Source organism: Paralichthys olivaceus, chromosome 4 (genome assembly GCF_024713975.1).
Source record: "Paralichthys olivaceus isolate ysfri-2021 chromosome 4, ASM2471397v2, whole genome shotgun sequence".
Taxonomy (NCBI): Eukaryota; Metazoa; Chordata; class Actinopteri; order Pleuronectiformes; family Paralichthyidae; genus Paralichthys; species Paralichthys olivaceus.
Genome location: NC_091096.1, coordinates 15252503 through 15277681, shown reverse-complemented (window position 1 = coordinate 15277681; position 25179 = coordinate 15252503). Strand labels below are relative to the sequence as shown.

The following is a 25179-nucleotide window of genomic DNA, read 5'->3' as shown; positions in this document are numbered from 1 at the left end:
TCTTGATAATGCCACAACGCTAAGAGACAGTGTTTGTTTTGCAAACTCATACAGTCACACACAAACATGTATGTTGTCAATAATCACACATCGATAGACTGATCGATACAGAGGAAGCTGTGGCCCTGTGATGTCTGCAGCAGCTCTGCGCTGTGTCCAATGTCTCTCATCTGATCTGTCATGTGTAGAAGTGACTCTCTGCTCTCTTCCGGTTAACGGGGTCCTAATGCAGACTAGTGGTAATCCTGTCCCAAAATACGAACGCCAGTGTAATTTTCAAGTACTATTCAAAATTATTGGGAGTATATATGCATTGATAATAGTGTATGACTATGTTTAAATATCGATATACTACAATATGTATTTTTTAAATCGTCATATGTATCTCTAGCCGTGCAGGCAAATCCGAAGACACCTTCTTACCCAGAGCTTCAGCGTGACCTCTATTGCAGTTGAAAATACTGAGGAGCGGAGGCTGAGTCCATTGATTTTTTCTTGTAAATTGACGATGTAACCCTTGTCTGTGATGATACGAAGACAGTTTGAATGAGAAACCCGCTTCATTCTGTGCACAACCATCGCACGAAGGGCTTATGTGCTCCTCGCCGCCTCATTTCAGACTCGGGCTGCTCAGTGTTGTCGGGGTAGAGTCCGTTTCACTGCATCAACATGGTGAGTGTGTCACACAGCACCTGAACGCAACGCTGTCTCTTCATGCCTTGATTCCGCATCCTCTCTAGCTGAGATGTCCCTCTGCGATGTTTCTGACAGCTCTACGTTTTCAGTGAATGTGTCATTGTGTTAACGCTGGTTTAGCTTGCTAGCCATAACAGGTGCATGTAGCCGGCTAGTCAGTGTAGCATTAGAGCTAGCGTTAGCCTCCACACCAACTGCAGTCTGGTGATGCTAACAGCATATAAATGTGTTGTTTTCCAATGGTTTCGGTCGCATATGTCGTTTAGGAGTGCTAACGGGGGCTAATCTTGTAGGGTAGAAGTGGAAGGTAAGTCATATATATGCATGAACTGTGCCAGCATTAGCTGTTAGCATGCCAGTCACCTGGCAGCAGGGCACCTATGGGAGAAGGCAAGTTGTGTTCACGCACCTCACCTGCCTCAGTTTGACCTTAAGATGCCCTCAGAGGAACTGTAAACCTTATTCAGTGTCATGACAATGTATTCCTGATTTCACGAGCATCTATAGAGTTAATGTATTGAGGGAAAGACATAGATGATTACTGCAGGTTTGTAATTACAGTTGTGGTCATAGACTGATACTTGCTGCTGTAATTGCATCCACGACAGTGTACTAATCTCAAAATGATGTTTAGAATCAGAAACTTACTCGAGCAGATTTGTTAGTATCAATCTTTAGATGGGTAGGTGTCTGTGTGTTGTATTTATATTATAAATATTAGATTAGTTGATATTTATTATTCTCCACTGCCGAATGTTATCATATGTTGCAGCAGCTACTGTAGGAAAGGACAGTACTGAGAGAATTTCAAAAACGTGTAAATGATTGCCAAACAGGTAGTTATTCATTCTTCAAAATAATAAAGTTGAACAATGAGATTAGATATGGCTATTTCCATTTCAGTGTAATGCCACCATACTGTAATATCAAGGTAGAGGGAAGTCACTCAGAATGGAAAAACATCCTGGATACCATCTAGTTGGTTATCAAACTATTTTATCATAGTTATAAGGCCTTTTTTAATGTATAGTGTGACTCATCTGTAACCACAGCATTAGTAATATTTACAATTTGAGGTCTCGGACTTCCAACAGTCAATATTTTAAGAGTTTAGAGCCAAAGCAGGATTAAACTGACCCAAGAGTAGTCAAGATGAATAAAATTGAGGAAGTCTCGGTCAATAAGGGGTTTCACTTCAAGAGAGTTAGTTTTCCTAGCAAATAGTTGTGAGGTATTTGAGCTTATATTGATATGGTGGTTATCACTGCAGCTCCCACTTCCAACCCCCTACAGATTTCATTTGGTTGTTGTGTGGAGGGGGTGAAGCAGCATGGGCGAGATAAGAGAGTCCCATGCTGGCTCAATTTCCCCCAGGCCTGAGATCCTTGCAGCTCCCCCACAGCGAATGGTCAGCATCCACCAAGCTAAGGCTTTCTGCTTTTGACCTATATAGCATGACCATTACTCACATGGAGAAATATCTTGAGTCAGAGAGGTTGTGTCTGGTCACTATAATTGTCAAATTATAGGCACCCACTCTCCCCTCCTGGGACTCCAGAGGAGGTATTGACTTAAGCTTTTGGAGCTTACCTCATGCCTGGTGACACTGGAGATCTCCACAACCAATCTAAAATCTAGGTCTACTGTACAAGTCTGGCCTCATCACTTCTCTTGTCTAGACTTCATTCACTTCCTCCTTCTACACCTGGTACAGTCTAACAGTATCAGTGACAGAGTTGTTCTGTATGATGAATATTTGCTTATTGTCCAGCATTAGGGTAGAAGCAGGACAAGGTTACACTAGCAAATTCAACTAGCCATTGTGTCGCCAAAAGTATAGTTTCTTGTAAAATATAGTGTCAGTGAACAAGCCGGCCATGTTAAGTAGTGTTATCAACATCATCAGCAGTAACTAACGGGCATATAGAGTATGGTTCATGATAGCCAAAATAGACTGGGTGCCTGGTGGATACGAGAGTGACCCAACTGACACAAGAGTCAGTAACTTACTTTTTGAAGAGATCAAGTCCTCATTTAAAATAAAAGGACTAATGAGTCTCACATTTACCACCAAATAACACATTAGATGAAGTGAAATTGGTAATATTTCAATTACCACAAAAATTACAGTCTTCTGGGAAATAAAGAATTATTCATCACGCATCAGCGACAAATATTGTAGACTTTTCTATCTTAATGAATGTTTTTTGTGTCACGTGGCACAGTCACATTACCATCACTCAAGCGCGACCAATGTGACAGGCTTATGCGTAACAATGCTGGTGAGATATGAAAACAGTCACGTGTCCAGGGAAAAAGACATTTGCGCTCGCATACGCCGTGAATGTTTTGCTTTATTTAGAGGAGTTGGGGCAGGGAGTTCTGTTTAGCCTAATATTATTGTTGTGTAAACATCATGTTGACAAAACAAAGAAGGCCACATGACTTTTTGCTATTTATGTGATGAGCTTTTAAGTGGAGATTCACTGCGCATGCCTATAGGTGCAAGCCCCGACATGATGGCAAAGAGAAAAAATCATTTTTTATGGGAGATTAGTTAGCTAATTGGTTCTCTTGGCTCAAGTGGGTGCAGGCACAGATATCAATAATTCCTACTGATAGCCAAAGAGATGGGCCAACCTGCAGACCTTACCCTACAGCGAGTGGATAAAAGCGCAGCATGACGGGAATGATTTTGGCCTCATAAGCCTAAGTGAATATTGATCTAAAAGTGCTGGGTTGATGTTGAGCCCCTTGTGTTACTAAGTCTTTGGATATCTACCTCCTGTGGCAGGTGCTAGTTGTTTATTCTCCTGGGCATGTGGCGGCTGACATTGTGACCGTTTCCTGGCCAAGCGTAGTTCAGTGATCATTGTAAATACCCAAATAAAGGTATTTAGATTAGAATAATTTATTAACTAAATCCATCACAGTTTGATGTGGAAAAGCTGATGTGTTTAAAAATAGCCACCATTACATGTCCTGTATCAAGGTAAATGTGGTAATTTATTGTGTTTTCAAATTCGGGTCTTAGTTGTTGGTGGATGATACTAATCGTCCATCTCTCTTTAAGTGAATTGAACTTGAATCAAGCATACTGTACCATGATATTTTACATTTTCTGGAAATTGAGAATCAGTGCATAGAGAAAATAACCAAATATCAATGCCAATTTGTTGCTAATCTGGTCAATTAATTGCCAAAATACTGTTAATCTGTTTCTTCCATAAAACAGTCGTACTCATTGACTTACAACAATCATGATCTAATATAACTAGATATATTAATGGTGTGACTATGTGGTTGTCAGATTATAGAATACTTTTCCATGGTTGCCAAAGCTCAGTCACCTCAAGGTTTAGATCGACATGTCGGCCAACACTAGGTCTACTGCTTGCTGCAAATTGACTTGAAATTTTTTTCACCAGAGGTATCTCATACTCTGCGGTGGGGAATCCCAGGCACCATGTTGTGTACAGTGATGCCACATGAGAGTTGTTGGGGGTCATCTGGTACCGGCCATCTGGCTCATATGATTGACAGTCATCATAGCAACATGAATAAAAGACAGAGTAATTTTAAGGAACTTGGAAATGGATGTCAGAATGTTAATGGAGGTGACCTGGAAGACTGCTGACGCTTCAGTATTTAAGTTTTCTTTTTGGTTCTACTTCAAAAGACTTCATATTATACACACAGCAGCTTTAGATCATTTGTTTTTTGAGGAATGTGGCACATCTACATTTTTGTGTGTTGTTTGACCGGCTAACACTAACGCGATTAACCCCTGTGTTGTACTCCCCTTTATTCATGGAGAAATGAAGGTCATTCTGTGTTTGAGTTCTTGGCCATGATAAAGTACTTGGAGCCTAATCTTTCCACAACTTGTACAGTATTATTTACAAAGTAAATCTGATTGAAACCATCCAGCCTGTAATTTGTTGGTGCTTTTAAATCAGTCACTTGACCTAGCAGGGCAAAGAAGCACTATTATAACCAAATCTATCATTTCACCCTTCATTATACTGCCAAGGAATTTAATTGTCCTGCGAAACATTAGAGGCAGTGTCACTTAAACAAAGTCTTATAGTAATAATTAATCTCTCTGTGCTGCAAACTTGTTTGTTGGTAAAACATCTGTGGTCCCTTTTAAAAAAAATAATTTAAAAAATGTCACGCTATCAGCAACATAAGGAACTGCATTCACTCTATGAGCATTTTGCAGTTGAGATGTGATGCCAAGACTTTTGAAATGAGATTGATAAAAGACTTCAAATTGCATTTTAAACTCTTTTTAATCTGAGAAGACATGCTCCAGTATGTATTAGTCCATATAAACCCATACTTCATGTGTGTAAGTGCTTTGTGGCATGTATAATTACTGTTTAAATGTGATTTTAAACCCCCACCTCATTTCCACAGGGTGTGATCGGTGTGCAGCTGGTGGTTACCATGGTAATGGCCAGTGTAATTCAAAAAATAATACCTCATTATTCCTTCGCAAGATGGCTTCTCTGCAGTGGCAGGTAATGTAAAATCCCATACATGCTGTTTCAAATAGTTTTTCCAAGTGCTGTTGTTTCATTTCTCCAATTTCCTTTGCCTTCTGAGAAGTTTATTTCAAAACGAGTCCAGAACAATGGGGATCAAAATGTTTACTCAGATGGCAAGTGTTCCACAGAGTTCGGATTGAAGAAGAAAAAGAATCATTAAATCACACTGCAAAGACCAAAGGGCACTGAAATATGGGGATGACCCGAGAGAACGGTACAGAAAAATAAAGTGCCCGCCTCATTTCCTCTAATTAGTGTCACATGTGTTTTTCAGTAAACAGATTTTTGGAACACGTTTAATAATTCATTAATTTTTCTTTTCAGGGCACTGCTAAAACATTTTTTGAAAACTTTTTCGCCATAAGCAGTAGGCCTGAAGTGTCCCTCCAGAATACTTTGTAATTAATTTTCCATAATAAATAAATATACAGGGGGAAAACAAGCTGTGCTCTTTCTATCCTCCTCCACCACACAGTGTGCTTCTCAGGATGCTCTGACAAAAAAAGTTGAGGGGGTTTGTTTTGTAAAGAATGCTCCTAAATTTCCTCCTATTTCAAGCTTGATCCTTGAGGACTGATGTCGTAAAGCGTCTCATAAATGTCTGTTTTGTGTTTGTTATTGGGGAGTTACTCATAAATCTCAGAGCTGTTACAAAATGAGGCTTTGACTTAATGTCAATGCTTTCATGAGATTTTTCAAAGAGATTTTGGATATTTCTTTAAGGTATAATGAAAAGGCAATTTAAGCTTTTAACAGTAAGTGAAATTCCCTTATTCCTACAAGAAATGGAAGTGAAGAGAGGGTGACTTTACAGTATTAATTACACATTATATCCAACCTTGAATCCCCTTCCTTCTCTTTGTCAAAATTCAATATTATTAATTATCTTATTCAGTATGTGTCAATAACTATATAGCTGGACAGGAAATCTAACTTTAGTCTGTTTGTTTTTTTTCCTAACCCCAAAACTTAGACTTTAATTATATTATATGTTTTTTTTCCTTCTCTGTACAAGTCTGAGCCTGATCTCTTTAATTTTCTTTGTTCACAGTCTGCGGTGGTATCAGCACCCCACGGAAGATGAGTTGAGGAGCTTAGCAGGGAAACAAAAAGGACAGAAGAGGAAAGACAGGTAGGTTGTGAGGCGCTTGAGGGGGGTTGCAGAAATGAAATGAAGAAGGGCTATTGTTTGGGGGCTGGGGAAATGCAGTGGCACAGAGCAGGTACGAAAGGCACCCCTTTCATCAGAGAGGAAAGCAAAGATGAGACGCAGACGTTTGAGATGGATGGAGACCACAGACATGTCGGCAGGAAGATGACGCTGATGTGTGTTTGTGTGGCTCATTTACGGCATGTTTGAAGTGAGGAGACAGAAGTCTATTTTTGTTGTTTTGTTCCTTTATGGACTCTTCATCTGGGCTCAGAGCAGCTTGGCTTAGAAGTGGCCCCCGTCTTGTGGATGTGAGGATATTTGGTCCTGATTTTTGGAGCCATTACTATCGAGGCTATTTTAAGGGATGACAGTTTAAAAGGATTGCATTCACCACGAAATCAAAGTTTCCCAAACAGCATTATATCTTCAAAGTGGTCAGATGTCAAGCTTTGATTGTGGGGGATGATTTTCCTTTAAGACCACTTTGCAATTAAAGGGGAAAAAAAACTACTATTCCGTCAGTATGACTGCAGGTGGACGTTGAACCATATGTTGAAAATGTGAATTTAGCGCCGTTTCCTTTGTGCTCTCCCTCTTAATGTGAATTCAAATTGAACTCACAACTGAATGCTAATCCTTACTGTTCCACATGGTGTCCAGCTCCTTACTCAAGGCTGTTTTGTAGCACAGTCCTTTCTCTGACCCTGTATGAGGCAGGTCAATGCTCTCCAGCACCACATGCTCAGTAATCCCATGAAGGAAAAGATGGACCACTGTCCTTTTGCCAGCTCGTGCCATGCCGCTCCGTTCCCTTTGTCAACCATCTGACTCCCTCAGTGAGGGGTGCCTGAGCTGCTGAGCCCCCTTTCTCCCCCCGTCAGGTGCCTCAGAGATGAAATCTGTCCGGGGCATGTTTGGCCCGAAAGTCTTTCAGTGGTATTGTCCTGTGAATCGAGCACACACACAGACACACACCAGGCTGAACAAACAAAGCCCAGAACTGAGGAGGCCCACCAGACAGTCCTTCAGACCTAAAGAGCAGCTATCCATTCACCTGCTGTGCGCTCGGTCATGGAAGTCTAGAAGTATTAGTGGCAAAAAAAAAGAATAGAACTATGCCAAGTATTGAATATAGAGGGTACCCTGTATGCTAACAACTTTGCAATAACCTAAATTTGACTATTAATATTGGATCATATATTATCTGTGATGGATTAACTATGATGAAGATACGATCTTCCTTAAATTGTCAGTAGTATCATTAAACATGTAATTTATAAAGTTCTCAATGTGAACCTGTGAGGTTAACTTTTACTAATGCTAAAAAAAAGAAACTGTAAAAATGTGTTAATTGACCTTATTATTATTTTTATTTTTATTTGCATGAAAGACAAGATGCCAAACAAACCTAAACAAATGTCTGCAAGACTACAACATTAAGCTGTTCTTCTACATAGTTACAAAATGCTAATGGTCAAACATGGCATTTGCTGCATTCATTGTTTTCCTGACCCCACTTGTTGTTTTCACCTCTTTTCCTTAGGAAGTACAATGGTCACATCGACAATAAGCCGCTAACAGTTCCAAAGGACATTGACTTACAGCTGGAGACGAAATGCATCACAGAAGTCGACACATTAGGTATGAAGGACAAACATCTTCAATCCCAATTTTTCGTTCTCACATGTTTAATGTTCATGTATACTGGGCTGTATGGATTTAATTATACTCTGTGTATGCCCCCAGCATTGCACTACTTCCCAGAGTTCCAGTGGCTGGTGGATTTCACCGTAGCGGCAACTGTGGTCTATCTGATAACAGAACTCTACTACAGTGTGGCTCAGCCCTCAGGAGAGATGAACATCAGTGTGGTCTGGTGCCTGCTCGTACTTGCCTTCGTCATGTATCCTTACATCAGTTACTCTTTACAGCTTGGTTTGTTTTAGTTTTTTTCTTATCAAGCTGTCAAATCTCATCAGCATGTTGTAAAAGCTAATAAATTAAGAATGTATTTATGCTGTGCATCATGTCTGTGGATTGGTTGGTTGGTATCTTGCAATGTTTCAGCTCCACAAACCTATGTATTATGGACTCTCCTTCGGGCTTTCAATTATTTTCACTTTACATTCTTCCTATCCGCCCCTGTATATACCATAGGTTAACATCTCATTGTCTATAAGAGAGGCCGCATCATTCCAGCGTGATTGTGTGGTTGCAGCAGTGGTGGTGAGAGGCTGTGAAATGACTGCTAAAGCTTTGACTGCCAGCACCTTTATGCTCCACAGCTACCTGCTATTTTGTTACGCTGAATGATGGTTAAATAATATGCATTATCCTTGCCACCAACCACAGGGATCAATCTTCCCAGTGCTCCCGCTCGGGCCCAGCTCACTACGTGTCATTTCCTGCCTACATCCGAGATTGGAGGCCCAATTTTCACAGCCCAACAGGCTGATATGCTTGGGGGGCAGACATGGGAACAGATGACACTGGAGTATGAAGATGAGGGAATATGTTGGTGCAATATATGTGTTAATGGGACACTTGATTTCAGTTTTCCTATTTCAGCTCTGATGACATGTTTAAGACTCTTGGCCTGGAGATCAGCTCCACTGCTCTGTTAACCTGTCCACTGATAAAACCGGTGGAGTCTCCCTCTTGTTTAGTGAAATATTATAAAAAAGACTGGATACCCTCACGCTTGGCCTATGTTTACAGGCCAGCTCGACTGGATGATAATTGTAGGCCACTCCATGACAGCTCAAACGTGGCTGTATTTCTCGTTTCAGCCTCACGCTGGCTCTAACTCATCTGGTGAGTGTTTATACAGCTGTCTTCCCAGCACTGAATATGGGTTAGAGACGGAAAGAAGACCGTATTGGATTGAATACCTTTCTTGAAAGGGAGTGAAAAATTGGCATGCTGTCACCTAACATGTTGCGTGAACTGAGAGTTTCATCTCCGCGGTGACCAGAGTTCACTTTAGAAACATGCTCTGTCCTTAGTCTCTGATCAGTGTCAGAGGGGGCCAGGTAAAAAACACTATTGCGAGCTTGATGGCATGCACTGGTGCCACAGACCCACACACTCTGTACTCACACATGCTGTGTGTGTTGCAGGGCCTGTGTGGCAAGAAAGAGTTGAGGGTTCACGTGGAGCAGTTAAGTTTTGTTTCGGCAATATCTATGTATGTTTTACTGTGTTCTGAATTTTTTTTTGTTATGGTTGATTGCAAAGACGTATTCTGTTTCCCCTTGAACCTGTAAAAAGAATTTAGAAATGTATCTGCAAAGCTCTTTAGTTTTGCTTTAAATGCCAGTGTGCCTTTGGTGATGGTTTCCCTTGACTCTGTCCCCTCAGTAAGACCCTTTTCTCTCTAACGGCCCACTACTTCAAGCTCGAGGAAGGAGGCGAGCGCTCACTCTGTATTACTTTTGGTTTTTTCTTTTTTGTCAAAGCCATGGCCATTCTCATCGTCACTGAAAACTACCTGGAGTTTGGTCTTGAGACCGGTGAGTGCTCCACCAGGCTTGTCTTAAAAATGACCCTGTTGCTAAAAACCAAATGTTATTACTTTTACCCCCGGTGTGAGTCACTGCTGAACATATTTTATTTTTTTCACATCCAGGTTTTGCAAACTTCTCTGACAGCGCTCTACAGTTTCTGGAGAACCAGGGTTTAGAGTCCCAGTAAGTATAATATCAGTATTCTCGCTGTATCTTTTTTGTTTTCTCCACCTTCATGAATTCTTTATGACTCGTGAAACTACAGCAGAATCACCATGTGTTTTTTTATTTTGTTTTTTTACACAGGGGTCCCATATCTAAACTCACCTTCAAGCTGATCCTAGCTCTGCTCTGCTCCCTGATTGGAGCATTTCTAACTTTCCCTGGTCTAAGATTGGCCCAGATGCACCTCGATGCACTCAATCTCACCACAGCCAAACTTACACAGTGAGTACACCACACAAATATGTCTTTGCTTTTGCCTCCTCTCGTGTTCTTGTCATGGAATACGTTTGATTAATTGCTTATCATTAATAATGACCTGATAAGGTGGAAAGCCACAACTGTCTTTGGTGGAAAATGACCTTAAAGATTAGTTTCCGGTTGCAAATGTTTCACATCCCGCATTTTGTTGACAACGTTATCTTCAGTGTGTAACTTTTAGTTTTTCACAAATGATTGAGTAGTTAGAAAGCAAATGAGAAAACATTTAAATGCAACTTGAAGATCACACAGCATAAAACATAGATACAGATATGGAGAAATGTTACAGATGAGAAAAAAGTAAAATCAAGATAAAATAAAACATTATAAAATGAATAGAATAGACCGTAAGATCAGAACTAGGAGAAAGAATATTATCCGGTGTGGTCTCCCAGTTCTATGGTTATGATGTGCTCAATTTGGCCACAAAAACACTTCTCAAATATCAGTCTATCCTACTTTAGAGTACCATAAATCCAAGTATAGCACCGTTGTACTTGTCTCCCACTATTCAGAGTGTGTCAGATACCAGAGAGCACCCTGTGAGTCAGATGAAGACTTCCTCAGTTGGGGCAGATTTCTGTTTCAGAACTCACTGGGTGGCATGTCTCCAACCATGATAGGGGGTGCAGAGCAGGGAGCACATTGCATCCAGATAATCCACTTTGGCATAGCAGACTCTCTTCTCTTCTGGCCTCCTCTTCCTCCTCCATTCCCCATCTTAGCTGACACAAGCTTACATCCTCAGACCCTGTCACCAGCAGGGATTATCTCCAAGCCCTACAAAATCTGCACCTTATTTATCTTCTCACCCCTCTCAGGGACAGTCGTATTGATAATATGGACCATTTTGCCCTCCACGTTAACTCCAAATTGAGATTAAAAAGCAAAGGTTACAAAGAGCTACCAACTTTTTTACTCATTAGTTTATCGATGATTGTGAGAGAAAAAGAGTAAAAGTTGTTGGATTATTTGATCACCTAACATTATAATTGATGTTTTTTCTGTTACATCTCCATTTCTGCAGGACTCTGCTTCATATCAACTTCCTGTCCCCTCTTATCATGGTCCTGCTGTGGGTGAAGCCCATCACTAAGGACTACATAATGAACCCCACTCTGGGAAAGGAGAGTGTGCCTTTGTAAGTAATTATATGTTTCATGCAATTCCAGTATAATAATAATTTAAGTTATCCATCTTATATAGTTCACCTGATTGAGATCCGACAGAGGTCAACTGTTTTGTAGCACATGTATTAAAATGCATAAACATTTCACGAAAACAAGAATCTGTTAAAGATCCATATCCTCGTACCTCCATTAGATTGATCTGTATTTGGTTGGCAGCCAGTCGGACTCTGTTGATGCCTAGCAAGCTAATAACTCAAACAAGAGGGTTGGGACAACGCTGCCAAGCTGTGAAAATAAAAGTAATTGTGGCTGGAAAATGGGTGTAAACAATGCAACAGCAGTTATCAAAATTGAATTTATGAAGGTTGGATGAGATAAGGAATGTGATGCAGTAAATTACCACAATATGAAAGTTGTCTTCTTAGGTTTAAATTAGACTGTACACATATTAAGTCATTCCCGAGGGAAAGCTCTTTATTCCATCTCTAACTGCTGTCATTTGTCAGCTTGTTATTCAAACTAAGATAAGCATCTTTCATTTGTTGCATACGTTTGAACACATGTCAAACTTTCTCCTGCTGCTGTGATGGCTTCAAGGTCAAACTTAACTAAGTTTGCTTTCATGTTACCTTACCCCCCTTTTCACCTTTTTATCTTTCAATTTCACCCTCTCTTACTTCTTCGTCTTGAGTTGTTTATGACTCTTTTTTTACTTTCCTTTCTGTCTCATTGTCTCTGTCTACCATCCAATTGATGTAGCAGATACATGATGGGTTGAGTTAGCGGGCCAGCAAAGCCGTCATCCATTTATCATCTCTCTCTCACTCTTGTCTTTCTTATTACTACCAGGATGACTGAGCAGACGTATGATACGCTGCGCTTATGGGCCATCATACTGATGTGTCTACTCCGGCTCGCTATGATGAGACATCATTTGCAGGCCTACCTCAACCTGGCCCAGAAGGGTGTGGACCAGATGAAGAAGGAGGCGGGTCGCATAAGTACCGTTGACTTGCAGAAGATGGTGAGTCAGATGATTTTAAATAATACTAATCATGATTTGACCCCACTGTAATTCTGTAAAAAAATGATAAAACATATAAATAATCTCTTTTAACTTACATTGTGGTGATCTATATTCCTCTTAATCGGAGCCACGTAGCTTGTTTTGCAGAAGGCTTTTCTCTTTATTAATAGCATATACAACCACATTAATTACAAAAAAAACCATTACTGTACTTTTGTGCAGTTGGAAATTGGTGTTTGCAGTAATTGTATTTAACACTTGCATCAGTTGTGGCCAATCACATCAACTTCAATCATTTCATTTCAAAGCCCCCCCAACAATCAGGGTTAAACGTGGTCTTAAAAAGATTTAATTAAATATATTAAAATAATACTTTTATATTCATTAAATACTACTTAGTATGGCATGCATAGTTGGGAATGTCTATTTATTTTAGTTCCTTGTCAACAATACAGATATTGATAATGTGTAATAAAACTATAAACAAGACCATGGAACTAATAACTCTCTACAGAAGCCCCAGATAGAGTTTATCTCTATACACTCTGAGAGGTAAAGTGGTCTTCCTCCAACCAGAAGGCCGGCAGTTCAATTTCAGTCTTCCACATCTGCATGCCGAAGTGTCCGTGGGCAAAATGTTGAACCACTAATTTGCCCTTATAGAAAAAAAAAAAGTGCTGCTAATAGATGCACTGAATGAATGTGTGTGTGATGGGTGAGTGGCAAACTGTAGTGTAAAGTGCTTTGAGTGGTCATCAAAACTATATAATATATATACCAACCATTTACCATTTACTCAGCTTTTCTGTGGGAAAGGCTATGGATACCTAATGTCTCTATCTGTAGTTTTGATAGATAACATGGCCTTTTGAGGTTTATCCTCCACTTTGCTACTTCACTTTATCTTAATTATGGGCAAGTGTAAATAATTCTGGGACTCTGATATTCCTTTGTTTCTGTCATACTTGACAAAGGTCTTAAATTCAATTCATTATGGTCTGAAATAGTCTTTAATTTGACTTATTGAAACCCACAGAAACTATGATGTTAGTGTAAACGTGTAAACAAGTTCAGTGTTGTGCAGACCAGCCTCTCCTATGTTACAACTCTCTGGTGGTAGTGTTGTAATGAATATAACAGACTGGTTTTAAAAGAAAAACATGCAAATAATCATCTGTGCTCATGTTTAATATCACATTTAATCATGTTTTGGAGTTTTATCAAAACTATTTAGCTGAAATGATTTCATTGCTGTCATCATCTCATGCAACTGATATTTGAAATTTATATCAGCTTCAAGTGTTTTGTGTTAAACCCTTAATTTCTTGCAGGATGCTTTTTAAAAACAGTTTGTGTCAAAGCCTGAACTAATGTTCTTATTCTTTTCACTACTTCCACCTTTTTCACTCAGGTTGCGCGTGTTTTTTACTACTTGTGTGTAATCGCACTACAATATGTGGCACCACTGGTGATACTGCTGCATACCACTTTGCTGCTAAAAACTTTAGGTGAGTCATGCACCCCACAGTGATTTTCCTCTTAAAAAAAACATATTTTTCTTCCCAGAAGTTTGATCTTTCTTCCTTTGCTCGCTCTATGGCAGGTGGACACTCCTGGTGGGTCTATCTTGAAGAAGACCTGCCTTGCACCTATGAAATGAACTCTGACTCAGTGATGGGGGAGGCATCAGTAGCAGCCCCAACTCCAGCTTCAGTGGTAGAAACAGGAGCCCGGGCGTCAGTAGCCCAGCTGTCAGTGGCCCTGGGAGGCCTGCGGACTGTTTTCAGCCCCTCGCTTTTTCGGGGCCTCTTCTCCTTCTTTACTTGGTGGATCGCTGCCTGCCTCTTCTCCACCTCCCTCTTTGGTCTCTTCTACCATCAGTATCTTATGGCGGCATAGCATCAGGAACCCAGCAGTGGCAGCTGGACCCCAGCAGTGCTACTGAACGTTCAGCTTGATCAGAAAGGACTGATTGGGGGCAGCAGAGGCCGATTGATTACTCTGCTCGTCAACTTTCTCCCTTCCTCCATCCCTCCCTCCCTTTGACCACCTCTCAAAGACTGACCATATCATCAGAGCTCCTGGTTCAACTCCCAGTGCTTCCTTCACAGATGACTTTATGAACTCGTCATTGTTTTTAATACTACAATCACAGCGTTTAATTTGAAGAGCAAGATTTATAAACTTTAATAACAGACCGACTAAAGTACGAGTTAGAAGAATATTATTACGTGTCAGTGGTGTTTTGGTATCGTCAAGAGAAACTGATTTTGTGTATGAAATTTGAATGATATGAGGTATAATACTTTTTATCTCAGATGCCAATTACAATCCATTACTGATCCATTGACATTTTAAGATTCAACATGTCTTTTACTTTCGAAAACCTACTCTTACAGGTTCATGCATGACAGTAACAGTTCGATTTCAGCCTGTTGTCCCCTTGTAAATTTACTGGCAATGACTTATATCACAGACATATCCAGGAAAAGGCGGAGTTACTCTGCTTGACTGGATAAATGCTGTAAGGTTTAAGTTTTATTGGCTGGTGCTTATGCGCACCACCTTGACATTTAGAGTCATGGAACCACCTATAAACCAGTCTGTATCACAGCCCATCCGAGTGCTAGTTTCCGTCAGTGAAAGCGTTGTGAGGATGCGTAGCTCACAGAATATCATAGAATCTGGAGAGGTTTGTGGAGGCTGGTGTGTGACTTCTTATTCACCTGAAATCACCTTTAATTATATGTTTTCCTTAAGTTTTTTTAGGGGAGACTGTTAACTGCCATTCTGGGGCCTCGTGTTTGTCTTTTGAGAAAAACCTATAAAAAATATTTTAGTTGAAACTGAATAACTTTTTCAATTCAGGTGTCAGAATTCCATTGCCACGGACCACAGAGCAATTTGAAAGAGTCTTAAAAGTTTTGCCGGAGCGTTTGTGTTTATCGTCAGAGGAGGGAGGGTTGGATGGGATGAGCCGTCACCTGACCAGGAGCTTTGAGTGTGGACAACTGAGAGTTCCACGAGGTGTTGATCTCCTGGGTAAACATCTTATTGACTTGAATCTAATGTGTTTTAAATGTGTCTAATTGAAGTTGCCATCAAGGACAAATTTTTGATTTGTGATGTTTTGTATTGTGACCACCCTGGTCTTAACTGAGCCGTTTGAACGCTATGAGAGAATCTGAGGTTGTTCTTCTGACAGAAAGCAGCATGCAACATCTGTCTGCATGTGTCGGATCTTTGCCTTCGATCAGCTGTAATCTCAAAGGGCATTGCGATCGAGTAGAAATAATGTCAACTACTGTTGATAAGCTACCGCCTTTTAAGTTCTCATTTCCTGTATTTTTTCTTTTTTCTTTTTTACTTAAACCCATCTATTGCTTTTAAACTATTTTGAAAACAATCATTTTTAGGTTTTATTCTATTTCTAATTGATCAAATTGTGGATTTGTATAAGTTTTGATTTTAAAATGGTGCCAAGTATGTTGGTCCCCCCCCTGTCCCAATGTGGTGTCTGCTGGTGTTTGACTTCTGTTGTTTAGAGAGCTAACTTGAAAAAGAGGGAATCACTACTTCTGCTTAGTTACAGCGTGCAAAGACTCTGTTTTTATTTAAAGGTTATAGGTGCAAGCACATGGAGTCACTGTGCAGACGCCGCACTGGGCCATTATGATTGTCCGGTCTATTCAGGAATGTAGGGTACGTGCGTTCAGATTAATTACATTTGCGTGGTTCTCTGGCAAATTTCGTTTCATCGTTACAGTCATCATAGAGCTGCAGTTCACACATTCCAGCTCTATGCATTTTGTACAGAACACGTTTTATGAAGCAGAGCCGCACCATATCACACTTTTAAGCTCCTGATGCCGAAAGTCTTAGCCTCAGTTTGTCTGTGTGAAACGATAGGGAATATGCACATAATGAATGTATCAATCTTGCCTAATTTCTAGATTGTTTTGATGAAAATGATTTGTATGTTGAGTTGATTTAATAGCCCCCCCTTACCTGCACTTCCCTCCTTCTCCATTGTACCCTCTCATAATTCTACCTGTCAAACTAAATCTAATTTATCCTAATGACTTTTTATTGATTGACTTGTCCTTTGTTTGGTTTTTTTGTATTTATTCCACATGTTGAGGCCTGTAAACATTTCTAATTTTAACAATATTCACTTTATTTTGTTATTGGAGTGCATGTTGGATTAAATCGGTTTTTGAAAATGTGTTTGACAAATCCGTTACGGTTTTTTTTTAATGTCTCGTCTGGTCCGGTAAGAAGTACCTGGAGAAACTGAGACGTTTCTTCAGTTTGTTACCTCTGAAAGTGTTGTTATTCACTCTTGGGTTCTTAGAGTACATCACACATGTTCTTCCGTGTATTTATTTCTGCTTTAGATTTTGTCTTAAATAAATTATGTTCTTTACTATGTCCTTTTTATTTTATCCTTGTGCTCTATTGGTTATATATAAGAGCAACAGGGAGATCCATTCATGAACCCTTGGATGCGACTGGCACTCCTAAACTCAAAGAATCCCTAAGCTTTTGGTTTACAGTTGAAAGAAGAGCTCATGGTTTAGTCAGCTTAAAGCTGGGGTTGGTAATCCTGGAAAAATTTACAAGAGCAGGCTACACTTTAAAAATATGCAACCGATACATCCCACCCCTCCCATCGTCATTCCCGTCAAAGCTACACCCTCAAAATACGAAAGTTAACTGCCTGACAACCAGCGATCTGTACCTCTCCTGTCATATGCAGTGAGTTCAGGCAGGGTGTGGGCGGGCTGGCAGGTTGGTTAGTGGCTGATGGGTATGACAGTGAATCTTCAGTCTGAATTTGCCAGAATGAAATGATTGGCTTTGTTTATTAAAGTCCTGTGAGGAATGCACTGCAGCTTTTTTTCTTTCATATAAATGTATTTATCAATGGCTATTGGGACGTCAAGAGGATTTCAACAAATTAGTTAAAAGCTGTTGGCAGGCGACTTACCGACCCTAAGAAGTAGAAGTAATCACATTTATTCATTTGCCACTGTCACTTAATTCTGGTAATTGTTCCAGAGTGAATATTTAAATAATCCATATTAACGTTAATGAATGTTGTCAACAAAATACCAAAATGACAGATCATGAGTATTCCTAATAAAGTTTGGTTATATCCTGGCCCACACCCTGTCCCTTTAAATCAAAGCATTGCTAAATTGTTCTCTTGTTTTACAACAGTTGTGCTATATATACTTTTGGCTTTTACTGCAGAGCTACTGTTTTTATAACGCCATGGAATTCATGCTTGATGTACTTGGATGCAATGATCATATGCCCAGCTTCATACACATGATGGACTCAAAATAGTTCCACACAGATGTCCCCTTCTGAAGCCACGCTGCTTTATTCTGAAGACTACAGACACGTAAGGTCCTCTTTCTAATGCGCCTTTCTCTGTGTTCACAGTGGCTCCTCTCTGGGTCATCAAGGTAAAAATGAAATTTTAAATTGTGTCAATTTTATCAGATTAAATAGTGTTTGTATGATACTGCTCGATATCACTGATTGTGTCTCAGCATCATTCTCCTTATGGCAAATGTCCTCGTGCAAACTGATATTGATTTAGGCAGTCAATGGCCATCGATTCGCTTTTCTTCATTTGCTTTCCACCTCCATTCTTTGTGGGGAAAGGTTAGTGGGGTAGATAGAGGGATGAAATTACAAATGCTCCCAAACTCCTCTTAATGCACACCATTCTCTGGGAATAACATTAACACAGGCCTTGAGTGGCATTGTCTACACAAGCAGGAAAAACTGGGCCAATGCATTCATTCATAGGTAGACAGATCAATAAGACAGCTTCCAAAACAAACCAGTGGAGGGGTTCCTTTATTCCTCCTGAGTGGGGACCTATTCACTGAGGTCCTTTCTCCATAGTGAGCATGGAGCTCCACTTCAGGATGGGGAGCAGGGATGCCCACACACACACACACACACACACACACACACACACACACACACACACACACACACACACACACACACACACACACACACACACACTCTCTCTCCATCCCCAACATGGCCAGAGGAACTGAGAAGCTTCTGATGGGGTGACATTATAATAGTGTGCTTTCAGAATGGTGATCCCACCCTCGTGTCCATTTGTGAGAAGCAGAAACCGTAGATTGACCTGACCTTGTAACGTGAATGGCCTAAAAGAGAGCACTTTATACCGCTTGAACACCTCTGACCTGTTTTTAGATTTTTCTCTTACTTTCTCCACAAAGACATCTCCAATTGTGTCTAAAAATTAGGAAAAACAGGAAAGAGACCCCTGTTGAATTGAGTGTCCATTACGGATTAGTTGACTGAGATCAGCATGTAGCAATCAACTCAAAATGCAATACATGCAATTATCACCTTTTCATCACCATGACAACCGGCGAAAGGGTAGCACGAAACATTTAAGCACGTTCAGACGCTCGAGCAGGCGGCTTTTGAAAAATTTGACATTTCAGAAAAAGGAGATGAAGTCATAAGTGTAGCACATAAACAAAATTGTTTTATACATTCAAACAAAGCAGCATTTAATGTTTAAAAGAGACACGTGGCAAAGATCATTATTAGAACAACAATTTTACACCTGAGGTAAATAATGCAGTTTATTGACAGGTAGTAAATCTACAATTTATTCAAGGTTCCTTTGAGTAAAACAAATAAATCAGGAGACATTAAAAATGATGTGAGAAGGTTATAGTTAATAATAAATGGTAGAGAATTGAGGGAAATTATAAAAACATGAGTTTAGACCCTCACACAGGGTAATATCCAGTTTTATAATAATCTATGTTTCTTTGTATCAATTAACAATATTGACGAATTATCATTTTAGTTTTACTTTTCTGGATGTTTTCTATACAATAATTATGATCCATCTGTCATTCATATGTCCACATTTGGTCAATACTGTCTACTGATAAAGCCGACTGTGTACTATACAGGCCTATGCCTCAGTTGAATGTGAACCAGTTACCAGGGGAAAGCAGGGAAATATAGTGAAAGAAGAAGAGAAGACACAGAGATTAGCCTCTCTCAGAGAAAAGTACATTTAAATCTCGTCATGGTCAAAATTTGAGGTCCACTGCCTCTTGCTGGAAATATGAAATGGCCGACTGCCCTTGTGGTAATCACTGCTGCTCTTACATTAATTCATCTTCAGATGAACATTGTTCCATTGGGGTTTCCTGGCTTCAATGTTGTAGGCCTTTAATTAGCAGCCTGGTGATAAGACACCACACCACAGACAAAGTGCTGTAACTCCACCAGAGTGTGTGTGTGTGTGTGTGCGTGTGTGTGTGTGTGTGTATTTAGCGCTCATACAAAATAGCTCTTTTTTTAAAGTTCAAAGTAAAAGTGACACTTCCTTTCTATATATATATATATAATCTATTATATTTAGTTTTATTATTCCTGCGTTCTGTGACTCTTGCCTGCTCATTACAGTGTTAGTTTGGCCCTTTATTTTATTTCACACAAAGCCACCAGTCATTTTAGTATCAATTATCTGATGTTTTGTCATCAGAATTAAATTGACTTCTTCTAGAGAGAAATATCCACCTGCCAAGACATGTGAATTTTATATTCTGTGTCTTACATGTACGTGAAATCCATGAATTAGTAGAAAAGCCGTGCTCAGATTAATGGCGCCTTTAAAATTCATTAGCACAGTGGTAGAACTGTGTGCAGCTAAATGCCTGTCACATGCTGTAATGGTGAAGAGGCAGAGCATTAAACTCACAGGAACCTAATTGATTTTTCAAGTAATCCACACGAATGGATAAATGAATAAGATATGTTTTTAAGTGCAGCTATTTCCTCTGATGAAACTCCCACTGTCGATGTCTTCCTAACAACAACCAACAGAGTGGACTGCCCCCTAGTGCCACCACCTGAGTGTGACAGTGCACAGAGAGGGGGGGAGGGGGACTTGCTTTGAGCATTAGCAGAATGCCAGCTTTTCCCCAGTGCCATCCAATCAGAGAGCGCCTCGGCACACGCATTCACACATCCAGCGGAGCTAGGTGGCGAATGCAAATGCTCGGAGATCAAGGTTTCTCCTTGGCAATGGTGCGGCACTTGTTTCTCTCTGCTTTCATGTCCGAGTGATGATGGTGATAATAAGAGGGGAGGACAGGCCTCGCATTGAGCCAAAGGGGGGGAACGAGAATCGATGAGATCTTTTGATATGGAATGCTGCATCATATGATATTAGTGTCATTCATGCAGCTGTTTGATTGACACTTTATTAGAGAAATTGCGAGAAATGCAACACTGTCTTCATCCGTTTCTCATGTTTGAATTGCTGACACTTTGATGCACTTTGGCGAACGTGGCGCTCAAACTAGGGACAAAGGAGCTGCGGCCTGAACATCACATTTTCGTCTCTGAGTTTCTCTCCTGCCTTTTCACAAAGACAGAATTAATATAGTGAACAAACATATTTCCTATAATTGCTTCCTTTGTGATTCTATGCACTTAACATGAACGCACACACACACACACACACACACACAAACTGCAACCTGCATCATTGTGCTTCAGGGATCCTGTTGTTCTTCGTGCTTCAGCTCCACCAGACTTAATTCTCAGGGTTATGTTTTATTAGGCTGATGATGTACATTGCATTCAAAGGGTAGTTCAACATCCACATGGTTGTAAAGCCAGCCTATGTTCCTAATTAAGACAATGTGGCTCCGTGCTGCTTTCAGGAAATGTAACAGCGACGGCAATGAAGGCGGCAAATTCTGAGCGTTACTCTGGAAAAGAGAAGGCATTTATTTTGAGCTCGTCAATTAGCTTGTGTCTTAAATATGATGAATGTTTTCTGTTTGATTCCTCACAGATCACTTCTGATTATATTCATATACATGCAGTGGATATAGTGATAATTCTTCGGGGGGGAAAAGAATAACAGACATGTTTGAGAATATTTTAAAATCATCCAGAATCACAGTGTTTTCCATTCGTTTGTTCACCTTAATTGTTTTTACCCTGTTACCCAGTCTGCTTGGTTGTACAAAAATAAAATAATAATATTTTAAAAAATCTATTACTTTGCTTTTGTGCCACATAGATACAAAAATAACTTTCAACTTCTATTGTTGAATTTTGTCAGAAAATTAAATAAGTGCGAATGAGGTAATTTTCACAGAATTACTCATCTTTTCAGTCCTTCAACCAACATTGAAAACATGACCTTGTTAATTTGACCGTTTGATCCTGTTTGTCTGTGGGAAGGTCACATATTAACAGCCTGTTGCATCAAACAACCTTTGACCCCTCACTGTGACCTGTGGTCCCGAGGGAAACTGGCCCCTGGACGTTTGGCCCCCAGCTTCTCTCAGTGCAGAAACACAGAGTTTGCTGGAGAGGAATACTTTTGTGTGACTGAGACATATTTATGCTGTGTATGCATCAAGAGTGGATGTTTTTTGCAAAATTATTTGTGTGTGCGCTCCTGCATGTGTGTGTGTGTGTGTTTTGTTCCTTCTTTAAAGCCAGCTTCATAGACTAAGGAGAGACTCTTGTGTGAAAAAATACCAATGTGCAATATTTCACTCCAGAGTATGAAAAAGGAACCACTATAGAAAAACCTAGAACACTTTCATCATTATCAATTTTGTTTTTAATGAAAGACGGAGAATTATATATCACTTTTAGCACATTAGGAAGAGAATATAACATAAAGGTGCTGAATTCCTTTTGAAGGTATTTCTTTTAGTCTTCCTACAAAAGGACTATTATTTGGTAGGGTGTGTGCATATTAAGCAAGAAAAGCAACTATCATTTATCTTCTACAATGCATAGCTGTAAATTATGGTATTATCTCGGCTGGCACAGAGGGAAGGAGCGGAGGAGGAAGGAAGGGCTGTGGCGGGGATGAGGGAGGGATGGTGAAAATAAAGAAAAGGCTGTGCAAAAAAAAAAAAAGGGACAAACCCATGCACATACCCTTCAGCCTGGAGTCAATGAGAAAGATTATGTTTGGCCTTATCCAGTGGGGCCTGTCAGATTTATTTCCAACATCAAGGGGCTCTGTGCTGTCTCCAGCCCCATCCATCAGTGCCCTGTCTGGGTTTCTGTGTGGTCAAAGTCGTGGACGGAGTGGAGAGCTGAAAGAGGTTGGATGAAGTTTGTGTGTATGTGTGTGTGAGTGAGAGCTGAGGAGGGGGTAGCATCTGAAACAGGAATGGTTGCCAGGGCACACAGGCCCGTGGCATCCTCCACTGTCTGGCATCCCAGGGTGCAATGGGAGCACTAGTCCTCGGTAAGTCACCAGCAGAGGTGAAAAGGCACTGTCACGGAGATGAAAGGGGGCATCCCCCCGTCTTCTGATCTGTTAGAGAGAAATGAAAAAGACAGACGAATATGGAGAGAGAGAGAGTGAGGGAGAGTTTTAGAGAGCGTAAAATCGCTCTCACTGTATTTCATGTCAATATGTTTCACATTTGAAATCCTTATTATAGATCGGGTGTGGAAAAAAGGGGGATGTGCTTTCATTGTTCAGGGACATGTCCTCACACACACACACACTAACACACCATTCCCTTCGCCCAGGCGCCTGTGCCACACCACCCACCCCTGTCGTTCTGCACGATGTATCCTAGCAACTATTTAATTAAAATAGCATCAGCAAGGATAGAGGCTTTCTTCCCTCCCTTGCAAGGATTTCCTCCAATCTCGCTGCTTTTCAGCACACCATGAATCAAAACTGACGCCATGTCTGCCGCTGCATTGTACTCCTCACATCCCTGTCTTTGTTTCTACTTTGATAAGTTCCACGCCGCCTGTACAGCTTGCATCATTGACACCTGATAGGTAGAACGCACCTGATGTCACATATCTGGTACGCTGGCACTATATCTGTGCTTTAACTGCCAAGAGATTTAATGCAGGACATTATTATGCCACAGAGTTGTACAAACAAGGCCATCACCTTTCTATCCTTCAGAGTAGTCTATCAGGAATAATAGAATGCCTCCTCTTCAAGCCCTTCTCCTCCTCCTGCTCTTCTTCCGCCCCCCTCGTGCCTCCTTTTCTCTTTGTATGCCAAATCACAGCACCCTCTGTTTCGACCTAAAAAGAGGCGCCTCTTACCATGCTCTACATGTGTGCCAAGCTCGGGCAATGTGGAGCAATTAGAGAAAATGTGAAGCAGCTCCGCGTGTCAGCGTACATCGGACTCACTGTCACTCAAACCGCATCCGTGACTTCTCTGCTCCGGGAAACAAACAATGCAGCAGCATCCTGGTTCAGTGCTGTCAAAACAGAGGGCCCGATCTCTCCCTCACTTCCGCTTCGTGTTTCTCTCCCTCTCTCGTGCTCTTTCTGCAGCTAATGGATACCCTGATGTGTCATAGAGCAGTGGAGGTATCGGTCCTGTCTTGGTTTTCTGTTAAGTACAGGTGCGGAAGGATGCACACAGATACACAGAGCTCTCTTCTGCTGCTCGCGATACGAGGACCTCTGTCATTACTTAAGAAGTGGTGTAGTGAAAGTCATGGCAAATGGCTTTAATGATCCTCCCTCCAAATGGAGACATTATAGGGTTGACCTCAGGTACTTTCATGCTTTCCACCAAAAATGATATATTTCTGCCTCTTAATCCCTCTTTCCCCATGCATACTATTTCCATTTCTGCACAACCGGAAGACCACTGCAGAGATTACGATTCAAACACAGACATTTAAGACCAGTAAAAGAGTTGAGAAATGTCGAGGAATAAAATCGCATACGCATTTCTATCTAATAGTTACTGAGAAAATAACTTTAAACCCAGTTTACAGGAGTGCTGGTATTGGACCATCATATTTATAGGTAGAGGAAATCTCTTTCTGTCTGTCTGTCATTGGAATTTTTCAACAACTGCTCATCTTCTGACTTGGTGGGTGTGTCACTGAGGACCTGAGGAAGTGCAGTGTTGGCTGTGAAATATTTTGGATGATCAGTTCTCAGGACCCAACCCCTAACCCCCCATTTATTTTAAAATGCATCATATTGCTTTGTTTCTTTGTGATATAATTATTTTCAAAAGAAAAAGTATCAATGCAGAACAAAATCCTCAGAAATATATTCGAAATTCGAGCTTGTGTCTGACTGACCTGAGTGGGACTGGAGTCCAAAACGTTTTTTTTATTCGGTCATGCATTCGCTTCAAATTCTATTTTAAAAAGTTGATTTGAATATGTTGAACTATATTTACATTTAAAAGTTTTTGATTTCAAAGAAATTAAGTCGAAAGAAATAACACTTTATAAATTCAGGACACTTGGCATAATATTGTAGTTGAACACAAATGTTAAATTTTAATTTATCAGCTTTTGTGCAATATTGTAAAACAGGATCTTGTTAAAAAATGATACATGTTAATGCAGTGATAACATTTTAACCTTTTGGGCCAGATAGCTGTAAAATAAAATCTCTCATTTTCATAAATGTACATTCGCAGTATGTATCTATAAGATTAATTCTGTAATCATCTGGACTCAGCATCGCCTGTAGCCCTTATAGCCTATGTAAATCTTTGAAAGTGTGTGTTCACACAGTGATTTGCATAATGGCACATGATTTTGACAGGCAGGAC

The 25179-nt window shown here is 40.4% G+C and overlaps 1 protein-coding gene across 1 annotated transcript; it reads left to right on the top strand.

Annotated features, from left to right (window-relative positions):
* The first annotated feature begins 532 nt into the window (after positions 1–532).
* On the top strand, positions 533–16977 carry tmem161b (transmembrane protein 161B). Its single transcript, XM_020094025.2, has 12 exons — positions 533–672; positions 5119–5222; positions 6301–6381; positions 7946–8043; positions 8149–8305; positions 9763–9914; positions 10031–10091; positions 10215–10355; positions 11419–11532; positions 12371–12545; positions 13960–14056; positions 14152–16977. Exons 1-12 carry the CDS (start codon positions 670–672, stop codon positions 14445–14447), a joined length of 1479 nt encoding a protein of 492 aa, XP_019949584.1. The 5' UTR covers positions 533–669; the 3' UTR covers positions 14448–16977.
* The last annotated feature ends 8202 nt before the right edge of the window (positions 16978–25179 follow it).

Excerpts from the sequence above, each read along its gene's own strand:
- tmem161b (XM_020094025.2), top strand. Across the intron at positions 5,223-6,300 it reads TGGCTTCTCTGCAGTGGCAG|TCTGCGGTGGTATCAGCACC; the intron begins GTAATGTAAAAT and ends CTTTGTTCACAG. Across the intron at positions 14,057-14,151 it reads TTTGCTGCTAAAAACTTTAG|GTGGACACTCCTGGTGGGTC; the intron begins GTGAGTCATGCA and ends GCTCTATGGCAG.